This window comes from Rhinatrema bivittatum, chromosome 4, assembly GCF_901001135.1.
Source record: "Rhinatrema bivittatum chromosome 4, aRhiBiv1.1, whole genome shotgun sequence".
NCBI lineage: Eukaryota > Metazoa > Chordata > Amphibia > Gymnophiona > Rhinatrematidae > Rhinatrema > Rhinatrema bivittatum.
This window is the reverse complement of record NC_042618.1, coordinates 326,931,944-326,946,202: the sequence shown is the minus strand read 5'-3', so window position 1 is coordinate 326,946,202 and position 14,259 is coordinate 326,931,944. Positions and strand designations below refer to the sequence as shown.

The window sequence follows — 14,259 nt, the reverse complement described above, 5'->3', positions numbered from 1 at the left end:
GTTTTTTTAATGTGCCCTTTCTCCCCCCCTCCCCGAAATACAATTAAGAAAACCACATGAAATTTCGTTGGTTTTGTTATCGTTTTCTCGCCTTCCCGAAACGCGACGAAATAGGAAATATTGTCTATTTCCTATTTCATCGCAAACGAATGCATATCCCTATTTTCTACCCAGAAGGTTTTATAGAGCTGTAACTTAAGCATTTTAAATTCTCTGACTTCTAAGCTGTGTTGAAACTGCAAACTGAGTAATGTCCAAATGGTTCATAGAAGCTCAGGCCATAGCATTGTGTATTGCAGCATGGGGGATCCAGGTTTGGATTTCTTAATCCATTTGAGCTGCTCAAGTCTGGGAGTGAAAGCGGCCTCTGTTGCCCAATAAGTGAGGCTAAGGGTATGCCTAGGAGGAACTAGTGAGAGTCTCCAGCGTCAACTAGGCACACTATCTGGGAAAGGTGGAGTCACAGGAACAAAATGACTGAACAAAGGGTTATGGGATGAGGATATAATGGGGTAGACTAAGGAGTAATCTCTGGAAGGTTTTTTTTGTATAATACTTTTATAGTTTTTTTCAGAAACATAACATTTAAACATCCCCAGATTACAATAGTCAGAAAACTATCAATTCCACCCTTATTATCCCTTCCACCACCCTTCCCTCCCCACCCCTTTTGACCTTGATCACCAGCTTGTTAGTGCAGTTACTCCCAGCAGAGTTAGTACATTCACAAACAGTACATAACATGAACATGGACAGGACCCTAGCACCTCAGTCTATGCCCAATCTTCCAGAACCGAGGTCCTTTGCTAATTTCCTCACCCCATCACTTTAAATAAATCTGCACGACTCTTAGGTATTAAATGGAACATGGGAGACCAGATGTCTAAACATTTTTGCTTAGACTTTGCAACCAGGGGGTCCACTGATTTAGCTTCCAATAGCAGTAAGTTTAACATATTGCCTTTCCACATTCCCAGTGTGGGCGCAGTGTCCGCCAGCCATTGGATGAATATACATCTTTTTGCCATAAGAGCCGCCTTTAACAAAAGAGGCTTATGGGTTTTTGGGCATATGGTCTTCTCTCCTGGTACTCCCAGCAGACAGAAGCCGGCTGACCACTTTACTTCGTTTGTCAAGTATGTCTCTGGAGGGAATTTTTAATCTTTGCTCAAACTTGCAGTATGTGGGTACATTCCCAAAAACAATGCAGGAATATGGCCTTTGGATTTTTACATTTCAAGCAGCAATCCATATGATGTTACCCAGGTAGAGAGTCCATCAAGCTAGGTTGAGAGAACCTTGCCCAAATCTCATCTTGGAGTGAGTTTCCTCACTCCGAAGGCCATCAAATCTTCACAAGAGACCACTGTTCTGTTTGTAGGTGTCACGTAGAATGTCAAAGTGGCCCGTAACCCCCTACACTCTTACCTAAACCCCACCTCGAGTTACTAGGTGGGCCTACCATAGGGATACAAATACCTACCTATGGGCCATGATATTATGACTAGTCAGTCTCTCTCTCTCTCTCTCTCTCTCTCTCTCTCTCTCTCATGGTCCCCCAGTGGTTGAATGTAGGAAATACAACAGATCTGGCACTTATTGCAGAATCTGAAAATGGTATCACAATTTGCGCTAACTTAGCTCTTCACACAGGTAATTAGTGCAAATTGTGATAAATGCTATATTAGCATAAAACACACCCCTTTTGCTATTACATGCGGTACTTACCGCATTTTGATAAATCCAGGCCTATATGCTCTACGATTTTGATCTTGAGAGTAGTTTCCACTATTTTTTCCGGCACTGACGTGAGGCTCACTGGTCTATAGTTACTCGGATCGCCCCTGGAACCTTTTTTAAATATTGGGGTTACATTGGCCACACTCCAGTCTTCAGGTACAATGGATGATTTTAATGATAGGTTACAAATTTTAACTAATGGATCAGAAATTTCATTTTGAGTTCCTTTAGTACCCTAGGATGCATACCATCTGGTCCAGGTGATTTGATACTCTTTAGTTTGTCAATCTGGCCTACTACATCTTCCAGGTTCACAGTGATTTCGTTCAGTTTGTCTCCTGAAAACCATCTCCGGAAGTGGTATCTCTCCAACATCCTCATTAGTAAACACGGAAGCAAAGAATTAATTTAGTCTTTCTGCAATGGCCTTATCTTCCCTAAGAGCCCCTTTAACCCCTCGGTCATCTAATGGTCCAACCGACTCCCTCACAGGGACTCTGGAATTCCAACAGCTCTCAGGTTATTCCGCCGAGAGCGGTTTTCTAAATCGATCTTCATCGCTTGATCTTCCACCATTTTTTCCAGTTTTTGTATTGTCTGTGTGCTAGTGTTTGCGTCATCCTCCAAGATTCCAATTTGGCCTTCTACCATCTCTATGCGCGAGTTGAATTCGTCAATCAAGTTTTGCACTCCTGTGATTTGTGTCAAAATCTCGAACCATCCACTCAGCGCCTTCACCACCGCTTCAGTTAGCGTTTCAATATTTGCTTCTTTGAGCGGTGTCGCACATAGATTTTCCTTGGCGGCAGCCATTTTAGGTTGAAGAAGTCGCGGAATTTCCCTCACTTTTTTCACAGCTCTGGTGCTCATTAACTTTCTTGATCTTGTTATAAAACTGTCCATATAATGTCAGGCGGGCTTATCAGTAAGCATTCGAGGGTAGCAATTCATAAACTGAAGTTATTGCTGAAAATTGCTGAGGCAGCACCTGGAACCCAAGCTCAAGCGGCCATCCAGGTTCACTGCACCATGTGACCCCTTTTTTTTTTTTTTTTTAAGAAAGGGTGGTGGATACATAGAGCAACAAAATATGAGTGGAGAGTCAAATAAGCTCACAACAACAAAGAAATTTTAAATGTAAATTTTAAAAAAAGGCATCAAAATGTGAGACCTCAGCTAAATTTCACTCCTAAGGAAACCACAACAAAATCATCATTTGTCAGTCCTTCAAAATTATTAATTTTAAATGTACTTGTTCAAAAGACTTTCACCCTCAAAAAAAATGATCATACCACCAAAATTATTTTCTGGACATGATACCATACATCAGTATATTCACCTATACAATAAACATACTTAACAGAACTACTTAGCTTCATGCAACTTTTTTTGAGGGCAATTTTTTCTATAGTGATTTGATATTGCCATGGCAGGAAGGGTGATTACGCAATTTTTCTCTTTCTTGGAAGCCAACATGTGCATGGAACCCCCCCCAAAAAAAAACTTCAGTCTTGCCAAAAGTGCAGCCAACGGCCTTTGATTTAATTACCTGCAGCGTCTTTTGCAGTCTCTGAATGTCACAGTTTTCTCTCAGCGCTGCCTGTATGCTGTGTGCTATCACGTAGCTCAAGCATGCTGCAGGAGTCTGCTGTGCCAGGGCAGAGTGTGCCTCGTAGAGAAGGGCATTAGAGACAGACTCCGATATCAAATCAGGATCTAAGAAGACGAACACCCTGTGGAAATCAAGTGCAAAGGACTCTTATTCTCATTATTACATTTCTACTTTATTTTGTTTAAGACAATGGAGACAGTATCATATAATGTGTGAACCGTGCTATTTTTCACTGCATACTGCAGCAATCACACTCCAGTATAATCATATGGAGTACAATTTTCAAAGGTTTTAGGCTCCTAACTTTAGAAGTGAGGCCTCTAAATGAATCCTTTTGAAAATGTACCAGGGCTGAGTTCCTTCATTTACGGTCCTAGTTAAGAGCCTTAAAAGTGGGTAGCTACAGGAGTGCAGTTTGGGTATGGAAAATAAAATTATGAATTTAGCACTGATTTTCAGCACTTGGCACCTAATTTAGGGGCATAAATCCAGGCCAGGGTGGCTCAAGGCGATCTGCTGCCTGAGGCGAGGGATGAGATGGCGCTCCCCCCAAAAGCATGGCACAGGTCAAATCACCAAGATGGCCAAGTTGGGGAGTGGGGGCAGGGTCCCCTGAGAGTCTGCCCTTTCAATGATTTGAAATGCTGGGGAAGTGGTGAGGTAGAGGTCAGAGTTCTTGGAGGCGTGGTAGATAAGAATGTCAGCGATAATATTTTTAGGAAGCTGGCAACCCTACCATCTGCTTTTCAACTTTGCCCAGCATTTGCACCCTGGGGATGTGGGAGATGAGTGAATGGCAAGAGTCTGTGCATAGCGCACTCTCTGAGGGATAGTACAAGGGTATTACAGCTTTGCGCCCCTCCCCCCAGCTCTCACCACATGCAACTAAAAATTATGAATTTATAACAGATTTTATATTTTAAAAAAACATTCAAAGTACAGTTCTGTGATGTAAAAATATCACTTATAACAACATGGATATTATATTTACATGCAGTGCTGTGGTGACAATGAAGAAGCCCTGCAAAAAGACATTTGGAGCTCATATGGTATTAGGCCTACTGTACAGTGCATTGGGTTTGGGCTTCGCCCTTGGAAAGCCATAAATAAACTGAACTACAATTACAATATAGGAAACATCCCATACCAAAATGGCACTAAATGCCAGCACTCAAACAGTAAGAACCCTACCCATGAAATGCAATACTGCCAAGTGCTGAAAATCAGTGCTAAATTCATAATTTGTTTTTAGAGAAGATAAGGCCATCGCGGAAATATTAAATGATTTCTTTTCTTCAGTGTTTACTGAAGAGGATGTTGGGGAGGTACCCGTACTGGAGAAGGTTTTCATGGGTAATGATTCAGATGGACTGAACCAAATCACGGTGAACCTAGAAGATGTGGTAGACCTGATTGACAAACTGAAGAGTAGTAAATCACCTGGACTGGATGATATACACCCCAGAGTTCTGAAGGAACTAAAAAATGAAATTTCAGACCTATTAGTAAAATTTTGTAACCTGTCATTAAAATCATCCATTGAACCTGAAGACTAGAGGATCGCAAATGTAACCCCCATATTTAAAAAGGGCTCCAGGGGCGATCCGGGAAACTACAGACCGGTTAGCCTGACTTCAGTGCCAGGAAAAATAGTGGAAAGTATTCTAAATATCAAACACACAGAACATATAGAAAGACATGGTTTAATGGAACAAAGTCAGCATGGCAAGTCTTGCCTCACAAATCTGCTTCACTTTTTTGAAGGAGTTAATCAACATGTGGATAAAGGTGAACCTGTAGATGTAGTGTACTTGGATTTTCAGAAGGCATTTGACAAAGTTCCTCATGAGAGGCTTCTAGAAAAAATAAAAAGTCATGGGATAGGTGGTGATGTCCTTTCGTGGATTACAAACTGGCTAAAAGACAGGAAACAGAGTAGAATTAAATGGACAATTTTCTCAGTGGAAGGGAGTCAGCAGTGGAGTGCCTCAGGGATCTGTATTGGGACCCCTACTTTTCAATATATTTATAAATGATCTGGAAAGAAATACGACGAGTGAGGTAATCAAATTTGCAGATGATACAAAATTATTCAGAGTAGTTAAATCACAAGCAGATTGTGATAAATTGCAGGAAGACCTTGTGAGGCTGGAAAATTGGGCATCAAAATGGCAGATGAAATTTAATGTGGACAAGTGCAAGGTGATGCATACAGGGAAAAATAACCCATGCTATAGTTACACAATGTTAGGTTCCATATTAGGTACTACTACCCAAGAAAGAGATCTAGGCATCATAGTGGGTAACACATTTAAATCGTCGGTTCAGTGTGCTGCGGCAGTCAAAAAAGCAAACATTCCCTTTATCATTTTGGTCGCCCTTCTCTGTACCTTCTCCATCGCAATTATATCTTTTTTGAGATGCAGCGACCAGAATTGTGCACAGTATTCAAGGTGCGGTCTCACCATGGAGCGATACAGAGGCATTATGACATTTTCCGTTTTATTCACCATTCCCTTTCTAATAATTCCCAACATTCTGTTTACTTTTTTGACTGCCGCAGCACACTGAACCGACGATTTCAATGTGTTATCCACTATGACGCCTAGATCTCTTTCTTGGGTGGTAGCACCTAATATGGAACCTAACATTGTGTAAATATAGCATGGGTTATTTTTCCCTATATGCATCACCTTGCACTTATCCACATTAAATTTCATCTGCCATTTGGATGCCCAATTTTCCAGCCTCACAAGATCTTCCTGCAATTTATCACAATCTGCTTGTGATTTAACTACTCTGAACAATTTTGTATCATCTGCAAATTTGATTACCTCACTCGTCGTATTTCTTTCCAGATCATTTATAAATATATTGAAAAGGGTCCCAATACAGATCCCTGAGGCACTCCACTCCCATTCCCTTCCACTGAGAAAATTGTCCATTTAATCCTACTCTTTGTTTCCTGTCTTTTAGCCAGTTTGTAATCCACGAAAGGACATTGCCACCTATCCCATGACTTTTTACATGTAAGTAGGCTTTTGAAAGTTGCTACTTTTATGCATGTAACTCCTTTGAAAATTCACTCTATAGGGCTGAATTATCAAAAGATTTTACATGCACAAATGGACTGTGTATGTAAATAGACTTTTGAAATTTGCTACGCTATATGCTATTTTTACACATGTAAATCCTTTTGAAAATTACTTCTAGCTTGAATTAAAAATGTCTTACATTTGAAGTAAAAAAAAACAGAGAAACTAGAATTTTGAGAATCCAGGGAGCCAAGGTTCAAATCCCACTTCTCCCACTGATGCTCCTTGTGACATTGGGCAAACCCCATCACCCTCCATTGACTCAGGTACAAACTTAGGAGTGAATTTTCAAAGGGGATTTATCCTTAAAAATAGTATATCTGTGTGCAACATGTACACGCGTATATGCTATTCTATAAACTTTGAAAGTATGTGCATATTTTTCATTGCGCATTTGCATTTTACCAGGGGAAAAAAGGGGTGGGTGAGGGGTGGGCTGCGGAAATTGCTATTTTGTAAGAGATATACATAACCAAAGTTAATCATACACTTTTCCACCTAATTGATTCGCACAAGTGAAACTGGATTTGTCTGCAGTTTTTAGGTGGGAGGTCTGGGTGAAGTGGTAGAGATTCAGGGTAAAGTGCTAGAAGGTCTAGGTGAATTGGATAAGGAATGGGTGAATTGGTAAAGGTATCAGTGAACTGGTAATTTCAAGTATGCACACAAGTAAGTATTTTCAAAACAGCATGCACAAATTCTTTATAAAATACCTGCCTCCACATATAAATTTGGGTTATTATGTGTACATGTAATATTTTTTTATGCACATAAAATATACACATGGAGGTAGATACTGAGCCACTGTGTGGCTTAGTAGGATAAAAATTATCCAGCTGTCTTAACCCAAATATTCAGTCACACAGCTGTGCTGCTGAATATATCTGGCTATCTTAAAATTAACCGGATAAGTGTACCTGGCTAACTTTAGGACAGCCTTATGGGCCAACCAGACTTAAACGGTTAAATTATAATGAGTTATCTAGCTAAGTGGCAGCTGTTCAACAGGGCCGGATATTCTGCCACCCCTATTTAGCCGGATAAGTCCTAACTACTTAGCGCTACTTAGCCAGGTAAGTAATGCTGAATATCACGCTCGTTAAATTTATAGAAGTTGCTAGTAGTAAAAGCCCATCCAAGAACGGTAGAATGTGTAGGAAGTGCATAATTGAGATGTGTTGTAGTGGAGATGTGTTGTAGTGGAGAGTCACGCTGAGGTCGAGAGTAGTGTGTGATAATATTCAGAGACAATGAGGGGCAGAGCTGGAGAGTACAGCTAGAGAGAGAGGCGGAGCTCAGTTTCTGTCTGGCAGTAGAGAATAGATTGGACAATACAGACGGGCCGATTCAGTAAAGTCTGCGGGAGAGCGGGCGAACGCCCACTCGCCTGTGCGCGCGATTCAGTATTTAAATGAGGCCTGGCGGTAGAAACGGGCGAAAGGAGGCGCTAGGGACACTATCGCATCCCTAGCGCCTCCTTTTGGCCCGGAGCAGCAGCTGTCAGCGGGTTTGACAGCCGCCACTCAATTTTGCCGGCGTCGGTTCTCGAGCCTGCTGACAGTCACGGGCTCGGAAACCGGACGCCAGCAAAATTGAGCATCCGGTTTTCGACCCGACAGCCGCCGGCCGACTTCAAAATTTTTTTAAATTTTTTTTTACTTTTTGTACCCTTCGGGACCTCCGACTTAATATCGCCATGATATTAATTCGGAGGGTGCACAGAAAAGCAGTTTTTACTGCTTTTCTGTGCACTTTCCTGGTGCCCGAAGAAATTAGCGCCTACCCAAAGGTAGGCGCTAATTTCTGAAAGTAAAATGTGCGGCTTGGCTGCACATTTTACTTACTGAATCGCACGGGAATAATTAATAGGGCCATCAACATGCATTTGCATGTTGAGGGCGCTATTAGGTGCTGCGGGTTGGACGCGCTTTTTCGGCCCCTTACTGAATAAGAGGTAAGGGAAAACGCACGTCCAATCAGCCCGAGAGAGAGGGATGGAGCTAGAAATTGGAACAAAGCTGAAGAGTACAGGGAAAGAGAAAGGCAGAATTTAATTCCCATACAGAGAGAGGGGCAGAGCTGAAGAGTGGGGCGAAGCTGGAGAGTACAGATAGGGAGATGGTCAGAGTTCAGTTTACGTACTGGCTATGCAGATGCAAGACAGCTTTCCTCTTTATTATAGTTAGATAGGCATATAAATTACCACATTTATTTATATAATTTTAAACCTGCTAATTGACCAGTGCAACTGAAATTAGAGCTATTTGTTTGCAATTTTTGGGTAAGAACCCTGGGTAAACTGATGGGGGTTCAATATGAAGTGTCAGAGGGTCTAGGTCAACTGGAGACAGACTGGGTGAACTGGCAGAGATATCTGTGAACTGGTGATTTCAAGTACCCAATCAAAAAAGTATTTTCCAAACTTGCGTGCACAAGTTATAAAATCGGGTGTACATGTGCACACGCCGGGTAGCGCACGCATGTTATAAAATCTACCCCTATATGCGCATACTGCTTCAATGTATAAATCAGGATTACTACATGTACATGTGATCTTTTTTTTTTTGCATCTAAAAGATACGCACATAAGTTTATAAAGTAGATAGTGAAAGTAAGCATTTTCATTCCAATGAGCATATTTGCGTGGAATGAACCAAGGACACATACTTTCCACAGCAGAACTATGTGATATTTTAGAAATTGTGCAGCTCCTTCTGCACAGGTTAAAAAATACCAAGATAAATCTCTGTGCATCCACTTAGGTGTTTAAATGCTGTACCATGATAAGTTTGAAAGTTAGGGTCCCCGATTGTAAGCCTTTGCCTTGAGTTTGGGTTTGGAAAGGCATGCAATCAACTCTAAAATCCAAATCAAACACGTTGGATAGGTGATCTGGGCTCGGGTCTGGAGAGGTAAGATTTCAAGCAGAGATTTGTATAATCTCAAAGGATGATGCAAATCTGTGTTTGTAAACAGTGCACATATATTTTTTAAATCAAATGAATATGTGTGTAGTTGTCACCCTCCCGCTCCTCCCCCCCCCCTCCCCCAACCTAACCCTATTGGAATCCGGCAAAATGGTAGAAGTTGTTCTTAAAAACAAAATCACTCTTCATATAGACTAGTAGGGGTAGGGTCAATATGGTTTTAGCAAAGGGAAATCTTGTCTTAACAATCTTTTTTAGAATTTTTTGAAGGTGTAAACAAACATGTAGATAAAGGTGAGCCAGGGTGATATAGGCCTGGATTTATCAAAATGCGATAAGTATCTCTCTCTCTATCTCTCTCTAATCTACTAAAACAGGCCTTTCAGGGGACATCGGGAAATGCAATAAAACTTTACCGCCCTGTAACGCAAGCTATCGCACAGGCTTAACGCTAATGAAAAAGGTGTTAAAATGGGCGTTAAGTCTGTGCGATAGCACTTCACAGACTGGCAAACCCAGCCCACCCCAACTCCTCCTCTTTTTCAAATTTGCATCGCACCATACTATATGGTGCTATCGCATGCGTTAAAGACATTTTCACATGCGTTAAGGGCCTATCGCATGCGTTAACGGGGCTTTTCGCATGCGATAAGCCCTTAACGCATGCGAAAACACCATTTTGATAAATGACCCCCATAGTGTTTTAGGATTTTCAGAAGGCATTTGATAAAATCCCCTGTATGAGATTCTCCTCAGGAAATTACAAAGTCATGGGATAGGAGGCAGTGTTCTATTGTGGATTGGTAACTGGTTAAAAGGCCTGAAAGAGGGAGACCATGAGAAAGAGAAGCACACCAGCAGTCCCGATGCTACCATTTGCCAGGCAGAGATTGGAGGATCCTGTGGAGGAGAGGATCTGCTGTGACTTCATCTCGAGGCACCGGGACTTTAAATTCCAGTACGGTGTGGTGCGCAGCTGCTAGCGTGCAGCCGAAACAATGCGCCAAAGGGACGTGCCCCTGGGTTAGCTTTTTCTTCAGAACTCGCCCATGGGGAAGAAGAGAAAAGGAAAGTCTGCAGGGCCCATGCATGCATCGACACTGGTAAAAGGTCCTATGGACTTATTAGTACAGTGACGCGGTGCCTCAGGTGGGGATTTTCCTAGCCCAGAGATACTAGAAGTTTTGGATCCAGATCTCCCCTTCACCACTTCAGTCTGCTTTATAGGGTTCCTTAATTCTGTTCACGATCAAAATGTTTGTTATTGTCAGCAAACACAAGAAAGGATATGAAGTCAATAGGGATTATTGGATCCCCGAAAGTGGACTCAGAGGTGCTAAACAAGCTCCCAAATATCCATGTGGAAAATCAACTGGTCGCAGTGTCCCGGGTCCCCTGCTAAAGCAACAGAGGTGATGGCCTTAATTCTTCTCTACCTCAGTGGATAGGGGGTCTCTGGAAGAAGTATTGCCAGGATCCCGGTACCTACGGCAGTTCCTCCCATATAAGATTCGGGAGGAACCATAATAGGAGAGAATTTATCTGAACCTGTAACTATCGCCCTCAGAGATATCTGGAAATTTGTCTCTCTAAATCAGCGGTTCTCAACCTGTGGGTCGCGACCCCGGCGGGGGTCGAACGACCAAAACACAGGGGTCGCCTAAAACAGGTCCCCAACCACCGGTCCGCGGACCAGTACCGGGCCGTTGGGGTTTTTTGCCGGTCCGTGGCGCCACGGCTGCTGCGGGGAGGCGGGGCGAAGCTGGAGACCTGCCTCCTCCAACCCCAAAAGGGAAGAGACCAGTGGCGTAGCCACGGGTGGGCAGGTGCCCACCCAACTGGCACCGAAACTGCAAGGCTGTCGCGGGATCCCATCCCCGCGACAGCGAACAAGAGAACCCACGCCTCGCGCGCCATCAGGGCACACATGGGGAAGCGCTGCTGCGGCCGTATGGCCAACCGGTCTTCCTGTTCGGGGGGGGGAAGCGGAAGTGCCGCGCGCATCTTCCGCTTCCTCCCCCCAATGCAGGAAGATCAGCTGCCTCTCCTGCTGCCACCCGTTCTCCTGCTATCTTCGGGCCAAACAGCCGCCGATTTTCCTGTTTGGGGGAGCGGAAGCGCCGCGCACAGCTTCCGCTTTCTCCCCCAGAGCAGGAAGATCAGCTGCCTCTCCTGCTGCCACCAGACTCCTGCTATCTTCGGGCGTCGGGCCGTACTGCCCGCCGATCTTCCTGCTGGGGGGGGGGGGGGGGAGGGAGGAAGCGTACGTTGTGCGCTGCGCTTCCGCTCCCCCCCCCCAACAGGAAGTTCGGCAGGCAGTACGACCCGACGCCCGAAGATAGCAGGAGTCCGGTGGCAGCAGGAGAGGCAGCTGATCTTCCTGCTCTGGGGGAGAAAGCGGAAGCTGTGCACGTGCTTGAATGTGTATGTGTGGATGAGAATGGGAGTGTGTGTGGGTGAAAACTGGAGCCTGGGTGTGTATGTGGGTGAGAATGGAAGCTTGAATATGTGGGTGAATGGGAGCTCGAATGTGTGTATGTGTGGTTGAGAATGGGAGCCTGGGTTTGTGGGTGGGTGAGAATGGGAGCTTGAATGTGTGTATATATGGGTGAGAATGAGAGCCTGGGTTTGTGTGGGTGGGTGAGAATGGAAGCTTGAATATGTGGATAAGAATGGGTGCTTGAATGTGTGTATGTGTGGGTGAGAATAGGACCTTAAATGTGTATATGTATGGATGAGAATGGGAGCTTGAATATGTGTGGGTGAGACTGGGAGCATGGGTTTGTGGGTGAGAATGGGAGTCTGGGTTTATGTGTGTGGGTGAGAATGGGTGCCTGGATGTGCGTCTGTGTGTGCATAAGAATATAAGCCTGGGGAGGGGTGAGAAAGTGAGAACTTGTATGTGTGTCTGCAGAGAATGTGAGCTTGTGGGGGGGGGGGGGGGGGGAGAGCATATGAGAGTGAGAGCTTGAGTGTGTGAGAGGGAGTCTGTGAGAGAAAGCGTGTATGGGTGTGTGTGTGTGTGTGTGGAAGGGAAGAAGAGAGTAATAGAAGAAAGACACTGAAAAGGATTAGGAAATGAGCTATAAGGGAAAAAATGGGAAAAAGAGACCAGGACCAACTGATTAGAAAAATACAAAGATCAGACAACAAAGGTAAAAATATATATCTATATTTTGAGATGTTTAGCAATTTAAATATAAGCAACACAACCTCTCTCTCTCAAAATTTATGGACAGGTAGGAGCCGTGGATAAAATCGTAATAATAAGAAGGCTAAAAGTACCACAATCACCGTGAATTATGTTTGTATCATTAAGTAAACCTCATACTTAGGCGTAGATGTGAATGCTATGCTGCATAATTTGGCATTATTTATCAGTAAAAAAAACAACTAGTAGACCTGCATGCCTACAGCCCACCCATGTTAACCTTGTGCCCACCCAAAAAATCAATTTTGGCTACGCCACTGGAAGAGACATGGCCCAAAAAGCTAGCGTGTCGCAGTAAAGTATGTGGCTGGAGCCGCGCAGGCAGGAAGGAGGTGTATCAGCCACTGCAGGTGCTCCTCCTACTTCCTTCCTGCCCGCCCTGCCCCGGAAGACAAATGTTGCCGGAGCCACACGGGCAGGAAGGAGGAAGCGCGTCAGCCGCGTGGGTAGAAGAGGTGCTTCAGCCGCGTGCAGAAGAGGAGCAGCGGGGCCGGGAAGACTAGGGCCGCTGCAGAGCCCATCCTGTGGCAACCCGTAAAGAAGAGGCCCAGAGGTGAGAGAGAGGTGTGTGCGAGTATGAGATGAGTTGAGAGATTGTGTGTGAGAGTGAGTTGAGAGACTGTGTGTGTTTGCAGAGACAGCATGTGAGAGCCTCTGTGTGTGTGAAAGAGACAGCATGTTAGAGTGAGAGCCTGTGCTTGAGCAAGGCAGCATGTGGGGGTGTGAGAGAGCTTGTGTGTGAGACTCAGACAGCCTGTGCCAGTGAGAGACTGTGTGTATGAATGATTGCATGAGAGAGAGAGCATGTGACAGTGAGAGCCTGTGTGTGTATGTGTGTGTGAGAGAGAAATGCACGTGAGAATGAGAACCTGACTGTGTGTTTGAGGGAAGAAGACAGGTGGAGAGAAAAGAAATAGAAAAAAAGGCAATATTAAAGGAAATGGCAAAAAAATAAGAAAGGGAAGCAGATGTAAAAAAAAAATAAATTACTTTTTACTGATTGGTACATGTAATCTTTGGGAATGTGCAAGAGTAGCACTTTCTCTATGGCGGATCTCACAATGTACGAGATCAACATGGAGGAAGTGGAAACCCACGGGGCCTGCACAAAGGAGGCAGCAGAATGGGCTTCAGTGCCAATAGCACCAATCAGCGCCTCCCCAATAGCCACGTGGCAGTAATTAGATTAATTGTTTGACTCAGCTGGAGGTGACAAAGTATGAAGTGGGATGTGAAATCAGCTTGATTTGGTGGAGAATTAGGATTGCTGTTACACATGAACTGTATTTGGCAAACATTAAGGGAGCCAGGATAATCAATTGAAGCCTGCAGCTGAGGACTGATTCATTATGACTCATGTAGAAATTAGTGCATTTTCCAGATTAGTCTGCATAACACAATTCTCAACATTCAGCATTATTTCTGCTGCATAGAGTTTTATCTGAGAGGCTCTGAGGTTGTGAGGGAGCCAGTAAGAGTGAGAGCATGAGTGTGTATGAGAAAATCCAGGGGAGTAAGAGTGTGTGTGAGTGGGGGGGGGGGAGAGAGAGAGTGTCTTACACCCTGAGAGTGTATCAGTGTCTGTGAGAGTGAGAGGTTATGGTGGGTATAAGAGCATGAATGTGTATGTATGTGACAGTGTATGTGTGAGAGAGAATGGACATGTGAGTATGT

The 14,259-nt window shown here is 44.0% G+C and overlaps 1 protein-coding gene across 1 annotated transcript in view; it reads right to left on the bottom strand.

The window, feature by feature from the left end:
- PIK3R6 (phosphoinositide-3-kinase regulatory subunit 6) overlaps window positions 1-14,259 on the bottom strand; it is a 276,075-nt gene that overhangs the window by 110,782 nt on the left and 151,034 nt on the right. Inside the window, 1 exon segment of the mRNA XM_029600333.1 lies at window positions 3,290-3,473. Within this exon segment, the coding sequence (XP_029456193.1) occupies window positions 3,290-3,473 (184 nt within the window).